Source organism: Molossus molossus, unplaced genomic scaffold (assembly GCF_014108415.1).
Source record: "Molossus molossus isolate mMolMol1 unplaced genomic scaffold, mMolMol1.p scaffold_m16_p_39, whole genome shotgun sequence".
Taxonomy (NCBI): domain Eukaryota; kingdom Metazoa; phylum Chordata; class Mammalia; order Chiroptera; family Molossidae; genus Molossus; species Molossus molossus.
In genome coordinates, this window is record NW_023425376.1 from 601,695 (window position 1) to 618,533 (window position 16,839).

Here is a 16,839-nt window from a genome sequence, read left to right on the forward strand (position 1 = left end):
ACATCCATTGGCTGCCTCCTGCACATCCCCTACTGGGGTTGGAGCCTGCAACTGGGCATGTGCTCTGACCAGGAATCCAACTGGTGACCTCTTTGTGCATGGGATGACATTTAATCCACTGAGCCACACTGGCTGGGCTAGATTTTATTCAATTAGACATATGGAGGTGCTACCAGTCTGGAATCCAAATGTAAGGCTTGTTGTGTCCTGGATTACCTCGGTGACATAAAACTGGGCTGCAGGTTTATACCTGGGTTTGTATAACCCTTTATGATACCTGCTTAAAATTGTTATGATTGAGAGGGTAGCTAATTAATGACTTATTTTTGCTGCAAATGCTTTTGTAACAAGAGCAACTGAGGGACTAGAGTACCTTTTTAGGTTCTTTTTTAGATTTCTGCCTCACTGTCTTGTTAACTTTCCATGCTTTTAGATATTATTCATATTTCATTTATAGATAAAAAATTTTATTATGTGGTTGTATCTTACTTACCTAACCTGCCATTAATAGAAGCAGAAATCTTTTCCTTTAATTTGCTTTTGAATTTGTCTTGTTGTTTGTTTGCTTTTTGTAGGTTCTACATGAAACATTTCCTCAACACACATTCCTCATGAATGGTCTCATTCAGGGTGTAAAGGTAAGAATAATTTTTGCATGGGTCCTTGTAATTCAAGCCTGGAATCCTTAGCAGTTTAACTCTGAAAGTTTAAATGGGATTTAGGAAAACAATTACTCTTTGTTTTAGAGACATAAATTTAATTTTTAGCTGGATTATCAAAGTAAAAGTAAAATACAATCCTAATCAATAAAGCATAAAATGATTTATTGGAAAAAGAAATCCTTTATTTTTATTAACATGTACACTATAGTTTATAAAGGGTTTAGTTTTGTGAACTTCTGATTTCTCCACCTATCAACAGCATAAAATGGGCAAGTGTTACTGTCTTCTTCTGAGATATACTTTTAGATTGAGGAAGAAGAAAGCATCAAGTAGGTGGGCATATAGACTTTTGGCAATGCTGGTAGTCTAGCCACAACTTTTGTTGTTGTTGTTGACAGTATTACAGATGTTCCCCCATTTCTCTCCACTTTGCCTACCCCTGCCTCACCCCGGGCCTTCCCCACATTATTGTCTGTGTCTATGGGTTATTCATATATGAATATATGTTCCTTTGTTAATGTCTTCCCATGCCCTTCACCCTCCTCCCCTCTGACAGCTGTCAGTCTGTTCTATGCATCCATGCCTCTGGACCTATTTTGTTCGTCATTATATTTTGTTCATTAAATTCCACATATAAGTGAGATCTTGTGATACTTATCTTTCTTTAACTGGCTTATTTCACTTAGCACAGTAACCTCCAGGTCCTAGCTACAACTTCCTGAGTTCTCGATCTCTTAACTTAATTAGCCTGAATTTGTTGTTTAAATTTTAATGTGATATTTATCAGAAAAGTTTTTAAATACATATTTTTTCATTGAAATGCAATGGTAAAATATAATGTTCCACCTTATAGTAAAGTATATGGATATAGCATCTAATTTGTCCTACCCAGCTGAGATCATATAAAGCTGTGCATAATTTTACTTTGTGCTGAACAGCACACTTAAAGTTATGCCCTAATAATTTGCTGATTTCACACCTTTGAGCAGCATTAATTGTAATGAATACTGCTTATTATTTGTGTATTTTCAAAAAGAATTTGAGGATGTTTATGAAAACTTTAAGTAAAACAAGGCAATTTAAAAGTTGAAACAAGAAGTTTTTAATACTCACTGAAAGCAACAGGAATGTTATCAAGAATTTAGCATGTGGCTATTTAAGCACCAGTGTAGATAAAAAGGGAAAATTAAGTACATGAGCGAGAGCATTCTTTAAAATTATAAGGTAAGTTTATCCTTGCTGTAGATTCTTGGGGAAGTTACTCTATAAATCTTTTGTCTTGTGGACTAACTAATAACATGTTTTAGTCTTATTCTGCAAAACAAAACCAGCTGTGTTACGCCCTAAAGCCAAGTGGCATACTACACTTTCACTTGGAGACATTCACAATGTTATTCTGAAAAACAAACATAAAACAGAAGGTTTTTGATTTGATTTAAGAACTTGGACAGACTTATTCAACTTCAATAACTGTTGAACTTCAACTTGTTAAACTTACATACTTTAATAATTGGTTACTGTTCAGAGGTGGGGGTATAATGACAGAGCCCTGCAGCAAAGCACAGCTCTATTATGATCACTGAGTATGCGTGTGAGCACGGTGAATGAATATGGCTTCATATTGTTGTGTGATAGTGGCCTTACAATATGAGACCTAAAGGAAGCACAAAGGATGGTCTGAAATTAAAACTTAACTAAAAGCAGTTTATGGTGGGTAGTCATGTCCCAGGCTAGAATCTTCCTTGACAAAAGTCAGTCTTTACCTTAACTGAGCCTGTTTATTGTCTTTTTGCATCTACGTTACCATACCTTTAGAATGTCTAACTAGTTTCCTTTTTCCAGACTCCTCAAAGCACAGGCACCACACCAGAGTGGAGACCACAGATCCCCTCATTGTTACTGCGTTAATTGTTGGCTTTCACTCTCCTGTACCACCTATATAAAAGATGTGTCTATCATTTTACTTTTTATCCAGTCCCAGAGGTTTCCCCGCTTTACTTTCTCCCACCTCCCTAATCTATCACCAATGAATTTCATATGGCCCACTTATGTCTTCTCTATTATATATTATATAAAATAAGTTGCAAAACTGCCATTGTCTGGAGCATTATCTCAATCCATCCAGGTTTTGCTTCCTGGCAGTTGTTGACAGTTTGGTTCAAATAAACTCACAGAAATTCTTCACAGGTTTGAATGCTGCTTACATTGACATTAACTTGGCATAGTAGGCAGGATTCCAAAGAATCTCACCCAGGACCACTCCGAGGACCTGGACCTGGTTCTGGAATCCTATAAAGGGCTCAGTGAGTCTGCCGGCTCCACACCACATGGGGTGAACTTGGGTGAATTGTCTCTTAGATCCAGGACCTTCCCTTGCTTGTGGTAGAGGCTCTGACTTTATTTAAGCTGTACTTTTAAATCTTCAAAAGAAAACTAAGGTTAAGGGTTGACAGAACCCAGGCTAAGGCGAGACAGGAGGAAAAAATAGGTGGCTGGTTTTTAACTTTGGCTTTTCAATTGGAATTGCTTCCTGAGAGTCTGAGCAAAAACCTTCACTATATAAATGAGAGCTGAACTCCTTCAACTCTGAAGATATGGGGCAAGACCTCCCTTCAGCCCAAATCTCAGGTGTTCTTATGTGACTAAGAATCTTTGTGGAGGTGTCAGAGGTCATTCCTCATGACATGCAGGGGCCCCGTAGGGAAATTCCAACTCAACTGTAATTAAATAAATGACTCGTCCAGGGACATGCCTGTAAAGGTTGGTCACCTAGAGCTCCCAAGTTCTCACGGCTGTGTTAGACAGCCCGGGAGAGAAACTGAGGCATGTAAAAGGGTTGAATGCATCTCAAGGTGTGAGAGCCTCTTGGAGCTCAAGCCATAAGCAACACACTTCGACCCACTATATAACATCACTGAAAAATTTACTCAGACTCTACAAATATCCCTGAAGATACTAAGATTAACATGAAAAATTATGCCTGCAAGGCTGGAAACTCCCAGACCGTAGCACTCATGAATACTCCTGGTAAGTGCTTTACAAAAATGGGAAGATTTAACAGGGAAATATCAACTTAAAATGACCAAAATACAGTTATGTTGGGGTGTTTATGTTAATTATTTGCATGCAAAACAAATAGAAAACCCAGTTTGGTTCAGTGGTTAGAGTGTCAGCTTGCAGACCAGAGAGACATGGTTTCAGTTCCCGCTAAGGGCACGTACCTCAGTTGCGGTTTGTCCCCCGCCCCAGTTGTGGTCGTGTGGGTAGCGGCCACTCGACATGTCTCTCTCACATCAGTGTTTCTCTCTCTCTTCCTCCTTCTCTCCCTCCTGCTCTATCTGAAGATAAATGCAAGAAAAGTGTCTTCAAGTGAAGATAATAAAAGAAAAATAGAAAAATGCCAACTCTAAAATTAAACTGCAGAAATGGAAAGCATATCTTAATTTGAAAATTAGAAGCTTCTAGGAGAAGCACAGATAACATTATTTTTAAAAAATGAAGTTAGCCTTGGCTGGTGTAGCTCAGCAGTTAGAGCATTGGCCATGGACCAGAGTCCCAGGTTCAATTCCGGTCAAAGTCATTTACCTCAGTTGTGGTTCTGTGTCCAGCTGTGGTTGGGGTCGTGCGGGAGGCAACCAGTCAATGTGTCTCTCTCATGTCGATGTTTCTCTCTCCACCCCTCCCCCCTATCCTCCCACTCTGAAAATAAATAGAAAAATATCCTTGGGTGAGGATTTAAGGAAAAAAATGAAATTCAGAAAAAATTTTAAAGACGGTCTCTAAATTCTTCTAAAACTAATAAATGCCTGCACTCCACTTTCCTTTCCATAATTCCTCCTCTATACCCTTTGCTCTTTGAACTTTTTATGTCCGGACATGCCCTTCCCCTGCTTTCTTCCGTCTGATACAGGGTCCTTTCTCAGACATCAGAGAGGAGTTATCAGACAGCCCCCTGAGTCGGGGGAAAATTCTGTCCCCAACCTCAATCCTTGTCCTCTCATATAACGAATTTATACGGGAAGGCTCCATTGTGGAGAGAAAACACACACACACACACACACAATTTATGAAAACAAGCAGAATTTATTAAAGAAACAGGCAAATCTATGTATCTGGCTTATGAAGTGCTCACAGGTGCTCAGCTAATCTGAAGAGCCAGTTGTGTGGGGGTCTGAGGTGTTATATACCCTCCTGTCTAGAGGTTTCAACATTCCTCTGCTGAATATTTTCGTACAGAGATTAATTCTCAAGGTCCCTTTGTACTTTGTTGTGGCCTTCCCAGAACTCATGAGAAGCACCTGGCAATGTTATCTTGTCAAGCCTTGAGACTGCTGGCTTTTGTCCTGGGGAGTTAAAAATGAAATTGCCCTTTTTTTCCTTTACCCTTCCCCAAAATGGCTGATTTCTTTGTTTAGTGGGTAAAAAGACTCTTCCTTCTCTCCCCCTTTCCAGTATTCTTTCATTAGGGAAACTTTTTTTTCTTCATTGATTTCTAGGGAGAGTAAGGGAGAGGGAGAGAGAGAGAAACATCAATAAGTGAGAACATCGATGAGCGAGAAGAGAATGGCCATTGGCCACCTCCTGCATGCCCCCACTAGGGATTGATCCCACAACCTGGGCATGTGCCCTGACCGGGAATTGAACCAGCAGTGTCTTGGTGCATGGGTCTACTGAGCCACACTGACCGTGCTCCTTAGGGAGACTTTTAACCATGTGCTCTCAAGTGTTCTTGGCTGGGAAAGTAATGGCTTGTTATTTGCAGGTCAGCTGCAAGTTGCCCATGCTGTTTGTCCTTGTTTTTTGGGTTTTTTTGTTTGTTTGTTTTTTTAATCTTTATTGTTGAATGTAGAATGTATTACAGATATTCCATATTCTTCCCCCATTGACTCCCGCCCCCCTCCTGTCTTTTCCCACAATATTGTCTGTGTCCATCGGTTATGCATATAAGTTCTTTGGTTTATTTCTTCCCACCCCCCCAACCTCTTTCCCTTTGAGGTTTGTCAGTCTAGCAATGAATTTGTACTTCTTAATCCCTTCACCTTTTTCACCCATTTCCCCAAACCCCCTCTCATCTGGCAACCAACAAAATGTTCTCTGTATCTATGAGAATGTTTCTGTTCTACCTGTTCATTTTGTTTGTAGATTCCATTGTCAATAGATGTGTATTCATTGCCATTTTGTTTGTTCATATATTTTATCTTTTTCTTCAAAAAGACCTTTCATCCTTTATATAATAACGGTTTGGTGCTGATGAACGCCTTTAACTTTTTCTTGACTAGGAAAGTCTTTATATGGCCATCGATTCTAAATGACTGCTTTGCAGAATAGCATAATCTTGGATGTAAGTTATTGCTTTTCATCACTCTGAATATTTCTTGCCACTCCCTTCTGGCCTGCAAAGTTTCTTTTGAGAAATCAGCTGACAGCCTAATGGGAACTCCCTTGTAGGTAACTAGCTGCCTTTCTCTTGCTACTTTTAAGATTCTCTCCTTGTCTTGCTTGAACCTTTTGCATTTTGATGATGATGTGTCTTGGTGTGGGCCTCTTGGGGTTCCTCTTGTTTGGGACTCTCTGTGCTTCCTGGACTTGTATGTCTGTTTCCTTCACCAAGTTAGGAAAGTTTTCTGCCGTGATGGTCTCAAACAGGTTTTCAATTTCTTGTTCTCTCTCTTCTTCTGGCACCCCCAAGATGCAAATGTTGGCACGCTTGAAGTTGTCCCAGAGGCTCCTTACACTATCCTCATTTTTTTTGGATTATTTTTTCTTTTTGCTGTTCTGTTTGGGCATTTTTTGCTTCCTTATATTCCAAATCGATGGTTTGCTTCTTGGATTTACGTACTCTGCTATTGAGTCTGTGTAAATTATTCTTTATCTCAGTTAATGCCCCCTTCATTTCTGACTGTGCATCCTTCATTTCTGACTGGTCCTTTTTGATGCTCTTGAGGCCCTCACTAAATTCACTGAGCATCCTTATAAGCAGTATTCTGAACTCAGCATCTGTTAGGTGGCTTATCTCCATTTCGCTTAGTTCTTTTATTGGGATTTTGTTCTGTTCTTTCATTTGGGACTTGCTTCTTTGTATCCTCATTTTGGCTGCCTCTCTGTGTTTGTTTCTGTGTATTACTTAAGGAGAGGTCTGGGGCTATCTGAGACCAGATGCTGCTTGTTTGAAAGAATGTAGGAAAACCGAAGCAGGATCCAAGACAGGCCAATCCTATGGTTAAGCAACTGGCGACAGCTTGGGTGGGCCTGAAAGTTGTGTGGGGCGGGGCGGGGCCTCAGGGAGTCAGCAGGGTGGGGCCACCAGTGTGAGCCAGGTTGCTGGAGTCCCAGATATGGCGGCTGTCTGCTGCCCCAGGGAAGGGCTCACCAAAGGAACTAAGGCCTCTGACAGCACGTTTGTCCCCAAGGAAGCCCCCTCTCCAGCCCTCGCTCCAGTGCCAAACAGCTCAGTTCTTCCCTGTATGTCTCTGGTGCCCCTCGAGCTGTCTCCCCTCCAAGCTTAGAGGGAGTGAGTCCGATAAGTCCGTGCGCGGGCCCTTTAAGGAGCTGCCTGGGGTTCCAGCCACCTCAGCCTCCCTGAGCCTCAGTTCCCGCTGGTTTTTCCAGCCAGAAGTTATGGGGATTCTCTTCCTGGCACTGGAACCCTGAGCGGGACACCTGGTGTGGGACGGGGGCCCCTCAGTCCTCAGGAAGGACCTTCCCAGCCGAGGTGTCCTCCTGATTTTTATCCGCCACACGTGGGTGTGGGACCAGCCCGTCTCACCGCCATCTTGCCGCTGCCCCTCGTGCCTCCGCCCTTCCGCCCCTCCTACTAGTCTTGATGCAGCTTCTTTAATTCCGTAGTTGTAGGACATCCATTCAGGATGATTTCAGGCTGTTTTAAATGATGGTTGTTCTGTAGTTTAGTTATAACTTGGATGTGGTTGTGGGAGGATGCGATACTGCATTTACCTATGCCGCCATCTTGACCGGAAGTCTTCTTTTGTTTTTTTAATTAATTTATTTTTGTTACAGATGTTTCTCCTTTTCCCACAACTGATTCCCCCTCCCCCTCCCTCCTCGCCCTGTCTCTAGCTTTGTTGTCCATGTCCATTGTTCATGCATACATGCATATAAGTTCTGTAGTTTATCTCTCCCCTACCACCCCCTCTTCTGTGGATTGTCAGTCTGTACCCCACTTCTACGTCTCTGGGACTACCCCATTCCTCAGACTGTTATGTTCACTATATTCTGTATATAAGTGAGATCATGTGGTATATGTCTTTTTCTGCTTGGCTTATTTCACTCAGGATAATACTTTCCAGGTCCTTCCATGTCGTCTCAAAGGATAAGAGATCTTTCTTTCTTACAGCTGCGTAGTACCCCATTGTGTATATGTACCACTGCTTTTTTATCCATTCGTCCACTGATGGACATTTGGGCTGTTTCCAGATCTTAGCTATTGTAAATAGTGCTGCTACAAACACGGGGGTACATATATTCTTTCTAATTGGTGTTTCAGGCTTCTTAGGGTATATTCCTAGAAGTGGCATCATTGGGTCAAATGGCAGTTCAATTTTTAATTTTTTGAGGTAACACCATATTGTTTTCCATAGTGGCTGCACCAGTCTGCATTCCCAGCAGCAGTAATACCCCAGAAATATACAAAAAGTCCCATCCTATTGTCTTAGATGCTAAAAGCTGATTTAAATGATGTTAAATTTTTTATATATTCTACTATAATCCTACATGTGGTTGACCTTGAATGCCCTCTAAGGTTGTAGTCCTGCCCATCCCCAGTGGTCCACCCTGTTCTATAAGACAAACACTGACTCTGAAACTCCCTAAAAATAAGTCGTCCTGCCTGGCCATTGTGGCTCACTGGTTGAGTGTCATTTCATGCACCAAGAGGTCGCTAGTTCGATTCCTGGTCAGGGCACATGTCCAGGTTGTGGGCCAGATCCCCAGTGGGGGACATGCAGGTGGCAGCCAGTTGATGTTTTCTCTTATCGATGTTTCCATTTCTCTCTCCTACTCCCTTCCTCTCTCTAAAATCAATAAAGAAGAGAAATAAAGTAATTGTTGATAGATACGTAGTTATGTATGGTTTTTAAAAAAATGAAAGTAAGCCTTCCTAACACTCATAAGACCTCATTACCCAACTGAAAGTTTGGTCTTTGGATTGATTTATGACCAAAAGGGGAATGTGTGGATGTAGAAAACCTGGCTAGCTTAGGGGAAGCCTGTGTGACTGCCTTACAGTCTCAGAGACCTGGAGTAACTACAAAGGATGGTCTGAAATGAAACCTTTTTAACTAAAAGTAATTCATGGCAGGTAGTATGTCCTAGGCTAGAATAACAGTTCTGTGAATTCTTCAGTTTTAGTTTGGGATGTTTTGTTTTGTTCTTCTTTTTTTTATTGAGATATAATTCATATACTATACCATGCAAGTCGCCCATTTGTATAGTCATAAGTACACAATTTTAGAACCTTTCATCACCCCCAAAAAAATCCTGGTTCTTCTTTAGCAGTCACTACTCATTTCTCCCTAATCTCTTTAGCCTGAGGCAAGTACAAACCTACCTTTTTCTCTATAAATTTGCCTATTCTGGACATTTCATATAAATGAAGTAATTCTGATTCATGGTCCTTTTTGACTGGCTTCTTTCACTTACCATAAAGTTTTCAAGGTTCACCTGTATTGGGGTACATATTAATACTTCCTTTTTAAAAAATATGTTTTACCCTGGCCGGTTTGGCTTAGCGGTTAAAGCGTCGGCCTACGGATCGAAGAGTCCTGGGTTCAGTTCCTGCCCATGGCATGTACCTTGGTTGTGGTTCGTCCCTGGCCCTGGTTGGGTCATGCAGGAGGCAACCAATCAATGTGTCTCTCTCACATAAATGTTTCTCTCTGTCTCTTCCTTCCTCTCTCCCTCCCATTCTATCTGAAGATAAATGGAGGAATCTCCTTGGGTGAGAATTATATATCTATACATATACATATATGTATGTATGTATATGTGTTTTTATTGATTTTAGAGAGAGGGGAACATAGATTAGCTGCCTCCTGCACACCCCTACTGGGATGGAGCGCACAACCCAGGCATGTGTGCCCTGACCTGGAACCCAACCCATGACCTCTCAGTGCATGGGACGAAGCTCAACCAAATGAGCCACACCAGCCAGGGCAGTACTTCATTCTTTTTATAGCCACATACTATTCCATTGTATGGATATACCATAGTTTATCTATTCATCAGTTGATGGACATGTGGGTTGTTTTTTGACTACTGTGAATAATGTTGCTGTGAACATTTGTGTATGGGTTTTCATGTGGACATGTTTTCACTTATCCTTAGATACCCAGGACTGCAATTGCTGGGTTATATAATAACTTGATTATTTGGTAACTCTGTTTCTGACAAGTAATATGTGTTCCTTATCTCCTAGATTTCTGAAAAGTAGGTGGCTCAAGCCTTGAACAAAAAATTATTTTATCTCTGTATTCACTCTCTTGGTAATGTCAAACATACCATTTTCAGCTCTCTAATAAATCCATCAGCAAATTCTGTGTTTCTGCCTTCAGAATACATCTGTAATAAAAATATTACCTGGTTTGCCTTGGCTAGTTTGACTCAGCGGTTAGAGCATCAGCCCGTGGACCAATGAGTTTTGGGTTAGAGTCTGGTCAAGGGCATGTACCTCGGTTGCAGTTTGTTCCCCACCTTGGTCAGGTCATGTGGGAGGCAACTGGTCGATGTGGCTCTATCACATCAGTGTTTCTCTCTGTCTCTCTCCCTCTTCCTCCCTCCCACTCTGTCTGATGATAAATGGAAAAATATCCTCAGGTGAGGAATTAAAAAATATATATATATTATTATTATTATTATTACCCGGTTCCTTCTCAGTAGAGATCCTGATAAAACATAAGCCAGTTTTTGGCTTTCTTTGTAACCATCCCCACCTTCTCTGGCAGTCTTCCTGTTCCCTATTCCTTGCTGGGTCTTGCTCCAGCCACAGCTGTCTCAGCCTGAGGGCTTTGCAGGTACTGTTTTTCTGCTTGGATTGCTTTCCCCAGATACTGGCAGGACTCATTAACTCTCAGCTCCTCACCCAGATATCAATTTCAGTGATGCTTTCACTGACTACCTCCCATCTTGAATAATGCATCCTCTTCTTATTGCTCCCCATCCTTCCATTCTCTGCTTTATTTTTCTCTCTTATTTTTTGTTCTTCCTTTAATTTATTGAATTTGTTAGGGTGACATTAGTTAACAAAACCATATAGGTTTTAACTGTACAACTCAATAAAACATCATTTGCATACTACACTGTGTGCTCATCACCCAAATTCAGTCTCTTTCCACTGGCATATATACCGTCTTTGCCCACTTCCACCTCCCCCCCCCCCTTCCCTCTGGCTATCATAATACTGTTGTCTGTGTCTTGGCTATTGTAAACAATGCTTTAATGAACATAAGGGTGCATATATTTTTTTGAATTAGTGTTTCAGTTTTTCTTCAGATATATTCCCAGAAGTGGAATTGCAGGGTTAAAAGGCAGTTCCATTTTTTTTTTTTTTTTGAGGAAACCCCATACATACTGTTTTCCACAGTGGCTGCACCAGTCTGCATTCCCACCAGCAGTGTATTAGGGTTCCCTTTTCTTCACATCCTCACCAGCACTTGTTGTTTGTTGGTTTATTGATGACAGCCATTCTGACAGGCGTGAGGTGATACATCGTTGTGTTTTAATTTTCATCTCTCTGATGATTAGTGACATTGAGCATCTTTTTATATGTCTGTTGGCCATCTGTAGGTCCTCTTTGGAGACATATCTGTTCAGATCCTTTGCCCATTTTTTAATTGGGTTGTTTTGTCTTTTTGGCGTTGTATAAGTTCTTTATATTTATTAAAATTATTGCCTTACCAGAAGTATCATCGGCAAATATGCTCTCCCATGCAGTGGGTTGCCATTTCATTTTGTTGATGGTTTCTTTTGCTGTGCAAAAGCTTTTTAGTTTGATGTAGTTCATTTGTTTGTTTTTGTAAGTTTCCTGTGCCCAAGGAGATATATTGGCAAACATATTGCTACGAGAAATATCTGAGATTTTACTGCCTCTTCTTCTAGGATTTTTATGGTTTTGTGATTTTTATTTAATTATTTTACCCATTTCGAGTTTATTCTTCTGTATGGCATAAGTTGGTGGTCTAGTTTCATTTTTTTGCATGCGCCTGTCCAATTTTCCCAGCACCGTTTATTGAAGAGACTGTTTTTACTCCATTGTATGCTCTTACATTCTTTGTCAAATATTAATTGATCATAAAGGTGTGGGTTTATTTCTGGGCTGTCTGTTCTCATTGATCTTTATGTTTGTTCTTATGCCAGTACCAGGCTGTGGCTTTGTAGTATAGACTGATATCAGGTACTCTGAAACATCCAACTTTGTTCTTTTTTTTTCTTCAAGATTGCTGAGGCTATTTGGGGTCTTTTTGGGTTCCATATTAATTTTTTGGAATATTTGTTTTAGATGTGAGAAATATCCTATTGGCATTTTAATAAGAATTGTGTTAAATCAATAGATTGCTATGGCTATTAGGGACATTTTATTTTATTTTTATCCTCATCCGGGGACATTTTTGCATTCATCTTCAGTTAGAGCGGGAGGAAGAGAGGGGGGAAGAGAGAGAGAAACATTGATGTGAGAGAGACAAATCAAGTGGTTGTCACCCACACGACCCCAACTGGGGCCAGGGATAAACCACAACCAATGTGTGTGCCCTTAGCAGAAACCGAACCTGGGACTCTCTGGTCCACAGGCCGACGCTCCAACCGCTGAGCCAAACCGGCCAAGGCTATTATGGGCATTTTACTTATGTTAATTCTCCCAGTCCATGAACATGGTCTATGATTCACTTATTTCTATCTTCCTCAATTTCTTTGTTCAGCGTCCTGTAATTTTCTGAATACAAGTCTTTTACCTCTTTGGTTAAATTTATTCCTAATACCTTATTTGGTTTTGTTTGTTTGTTTGTTTGTTTGTTTGTTTCCTGCATTAAAAAATGGGATTGTTTCCTGGCCGGTTTGGCTCAGCAGTTGGAGTGTCGACCTGCGATCCTGAGAGACCCGGGTTCGGTTCCCGCTAAGGGCGCGTGCCTCGGTTGCAGTTTGTCCCCGGCCCTGGTCGGTCGTGCGGGTGGCGGCCACTCGATGTGTTCCTTTCACATCGATGTTTCTTTCTCTCTCTGTTCCTCTCTCTCCCTCCCACTCTACCTGAACAAAAAAATGGGAAAATGTCCTCGGATGAGGATTAAAAAAAAAAAAGGGATTGTTTTATTAATTTCTCTTTCTGATAGTTTATTACTGTTGTATAAAAATGCCACTGATTTCTGAATATTAATTTTGTATCCTGCTACTTTACCAAATTTCCCATGACATTAAAAACTGCATGAAATACAGGCAGCCCTCTCTTTGCACATTCTACTATGCACCAGTTTCAGTTACCACAGTTCAGTTAAATAACACCAGTTTCCCCAGTAGCACAGTTTAAATTTTCATTACCATGGTGTATCAGCTGCATGAAACTGAATGAGAGACAAACTGCTGCCAGCTCCTCAGTCCATAAATACTATGCCAGTAACAGGTGACGACATGATTAGTGACTAGTCACCAACTAACTACACATCTCTCAGTTCATGCACAGACAGCAAAGCATGCAGTTGTGCTGCCACCTTGTGATGAACCTACATCATCAAAAGATGATGACCAACAAGGAAAAAAATGCAGTAAGAAATAGTGATAATGCTGGAAGTGAGGTTCACGGGGAATCTCAGTGGAATTATAGAAGATACAGCTGATTAGGGCATGTTGGAGAGACTCTAGATGTTCAGCCAAGGGAACTTAGTGAAGATAAATTTATCAGCGGAAATGAGGAGAATGGTTGCAATGAAAAGGATGAAGATGTCCCAGAGGAAGTGATGCCAGCAAAAAGCTTCACATTATAGGAACTCTCAGATGATATTTCATGACATTGAAAGCACGAAGAAAAATGTCAAAATCTGATCTGAACTTGGAAAGGCATATGACAGTTTTCCAATGCATAGAATTACGCACTGCACATTCTGCATTATATGACTTTTAAAGAAGGCAAGCAGTGCTCGCTTCGGCAGCACATATACTAAAATTGGAATGATACAGAGAAGATTAGCATGGCCCCTGGGCAAGGATGACATGCAAATTCATGAAGCGTTACATATTTTTAGAGGCAATCAAGGAAAACCAATAAATGTGTTTTTTAAAAAAAGGCAAGCATTGTTTAGATGACTCATGATAAGTTTTTTTTTTAACAAAGAAAACACTTAAGTTCTTAATGTTTTAAATTATAGTGTACTAAATAAATATTAGTTTTACTTTTTTTATTTTACTAAACATAACAAACGGTAAAAGAGTTTTCAGTGTTCTGATAAAAATTTCTAATAGGATTCAATGATTCATAGAATAAATCACAATATTTCTTATTGATTAAAATCACTTTACTGATTTCAGCTTGTAATATTATTTTTACAGTCCTGCACTACCAAGCAAAGCAAGAACTGCCTGTATTTTTGGAATGGTTATGTACTATTCCATTGTATGAATATGCCATAATTTGTTTACCTATATTCCTATATAAATTGTTTCTAAATTCACACTATTGATAATTATGTAAAAAAAATTTTAAATAGATCTTTGTATTTTTTATCGATTTTTGAAAATGGAGGACTTTTAAAGGTCTTTCATGATAGTACTACATTATCTCCCAAAGAAGTTGTACCATTTCATACCCACACCAGCAAGTGTGTGTGTCTGTCTCAGCATGCTCTCACAGAAGTGTTGTTACTTTTCAGATCATCACCTGTCTCACTGTTAATTTTATTAGTTTTTGTTTGTTTGTTTGTTTTACAAGTAAGGTTGGTTATTTTTACATACATTTGCTGGCTACTTTTGTGAAGTACCTTTAAGTTTTTTTGTTTATTTTCCTAATGAGGATTGTGTGATTATTTCTAAACAGTGTACTTTATTTTATGATAATCCCCTTATCTTTTAATGATGAGTAATTTAGTACTTGTTTATCTTAGCAATTATAAAGGAAAAAGACCAATTCAGACTTGATTCCACCTCTCAGATTCCCAAAGTCTTAACCTTTCAACCACTTTTTTTTTTTATCCTCACCCGAGGACATTTTTGGGTTCAGAGTGGGAGGGAGAGAGAGAGAGCGAGAGCGAGAAACATCGACGTGAAAGGGACACATTGAGTGGCTGCCACCCGCACAACCAACTAGGGCCAGGGACAAACTGCAACTGAGGTACATGCCCTTAGCGGGAACCGAACCCGGGTCTCTGTGGACCGCAGGCCGACACTCTAACCACTGAGCCAAACTGGCCAGGGCTAAAGAAATTTATTTTCTGGAGTTGGTTCACATGATTGCAGGGCTGTCAGATCTGAAATCTGTAGGTCAGGCCCGTAGACTGGCTGGAACTCTGTTCCAGACCTGAAGCAGAATTATTTCCTCTCCTGGAAACCTCAGGTTTGTTTGTTTGTTTGTTTGTTTGTTTGTTTGTTTGTTTTAGAGAAAGAGGAAGGGAGAGAGAGAGATAGAAACATTGATGTGCCCTGGGCATGTGCCCTGATGGAGATTGAAATGGGACCTCAGTCCATGGGACACAGCTCAATACACTGAGCCACACTGGCTGGGCAAGGAAACCTCAGATTTTTCTTCTAAGAAATGATTGGATGAGACTTCCCATACTATTGAGGGTGATATCCCTCATAGCCAACAGTTGCCATGTTAACCACATCCACAGAAAACCTTAACAGCAACACCCACACTAGTGTTTGATTAAATATCGGGGTATTGTAGCCTGGTCAAGCTGACACACACAACTACCCATCATAGACGTTTTGGCTACACTTTGTTAGAACTACAACATCAAATTGAGAAGCTGTGGTTTGACCACTGGTTAGCAGCAGGCAGAGTGATTATAATCATTTTCTTCATTAAGACCAGCTGGTCTGATTGCCCAGTGTCTACCTTGAAACTTCTGGAAGCTTCTTTCTTTAGCATGTTTTATATTTATTATAAAATTAGATATCTTCATTGGTGTTCCAAACTAACTAAAACTGTGACAGGTGCCTCTCACAGACACCAGAGAGGTGTTACTGGACAGACCCCAGAGTCAGCGGGAGCGAGCTGCCCCCAACCTCAATCCTTGTCTTCTCATATAAATGAATGTAACTGAGAGCCTCTAGATGATATTTGCATTGTGTTTAGTGAATTTATTAAAACATTAACTTATGCACATTTAGTAAAGAGTCAAGGCAAGCAAACCTATGCATCTGGTTTATGAAGCACAGATGGGCTCTCAGGTCATCTGAAGAGCAAGTGGGATGGGGGCTTTCTGCCCCATACACCCTTCTGTCTATAAATTTTTTTTAAAAATTCCTCTGCTAGATATTATGGCACAGATTAACTCTGAACGTCTCCTTTTTTTCTTTGTTTTGGCTTTCCCATAATTTATGGGAAATACCTAGCTTTTAAATCCCTACTGCTGGCTTTGTATTTATACCCTTCTTTCCCCTCCTGTCTGCTGTTTTCACAACTTCAGAGTGTTTTGTGCTAAGTGGTCTCTGATTCTTCCTCCTCCTTTCTTCTTCCCTCCCCCCTTCTCTCCTGCATTCTGCTGTGAGAAGAGGTTGTAACCCTTTGTTCTCAAGATAAGGTCTTGCTACAAGCAGCCTGCAAAGCTTTTGGCTTTGTTTAATTTTCATGCCTCAGTTTCACTATTCGACTTGTCCCAGAATTTCCCTAGCTTTTCATTGTCCTACAACAAAACTAAGTGAGGCAGATGTCCAGGGTTGATTTATGCCTGGAGTGATCAACATAAAGGAGGACAGTCGTAATCTTGTCTAGTGTTGCCCTCACTGGGAAAGAGGAGAAAGTTGAAGCCCCAGTGAGCCAGCTGAGGCCTGGCCACAGAGTTTCTTTCACATGAGGATGCGCTTCACAGTCTGGATTTGACTGGGAAGTCTGCCCAGGAAAATGGCCACAGAGTTCTCGGCCATGATGCTCTTCCAGGACATTTGATGTGCCAAGAGTTTCTGTAGTCCTAGGAGTTGCTATTTAAGTGAATTCAATCACTAAACAGTGTTTAGCACT

At 40.6% G+C, this 16,839-nt stretch overlaps 1 protein-coding gene and 1 non-coding gene across 9 annotated transcripts in view; both read left to right on the top strand.

Annotated features, from left to right (window-relative positions):
• MFSD14B (major facilitator superfamily domain containing 14B) overlaps positions 1-16,839 on the top strand; it is an 81,769-nt gene that overhangs the window by 16,534 nt on the left and 48,396 nt on the right. For all 8 annotated transcript variants that reach the window (XM_036281559.1, XM_036281560.1, XM_036281555.1 and 5 more), the window contains one exon: positions 576-638. In XM_036281559.1, coding sequence (XP_036137452.1) covers positions 576-638 — 63 coding nt within the window. The remainder of the gene's footprint in view (positions 1-575; positions 639-16,839) is intronic.
• On the top strand, positions 13,798-13,904 carry LOC118643474. The gene has a single exon (XR_004961998.1). It is a non-coding gene; the product is annotated as a U6 spliceosomal RNA (small nuclear RNA).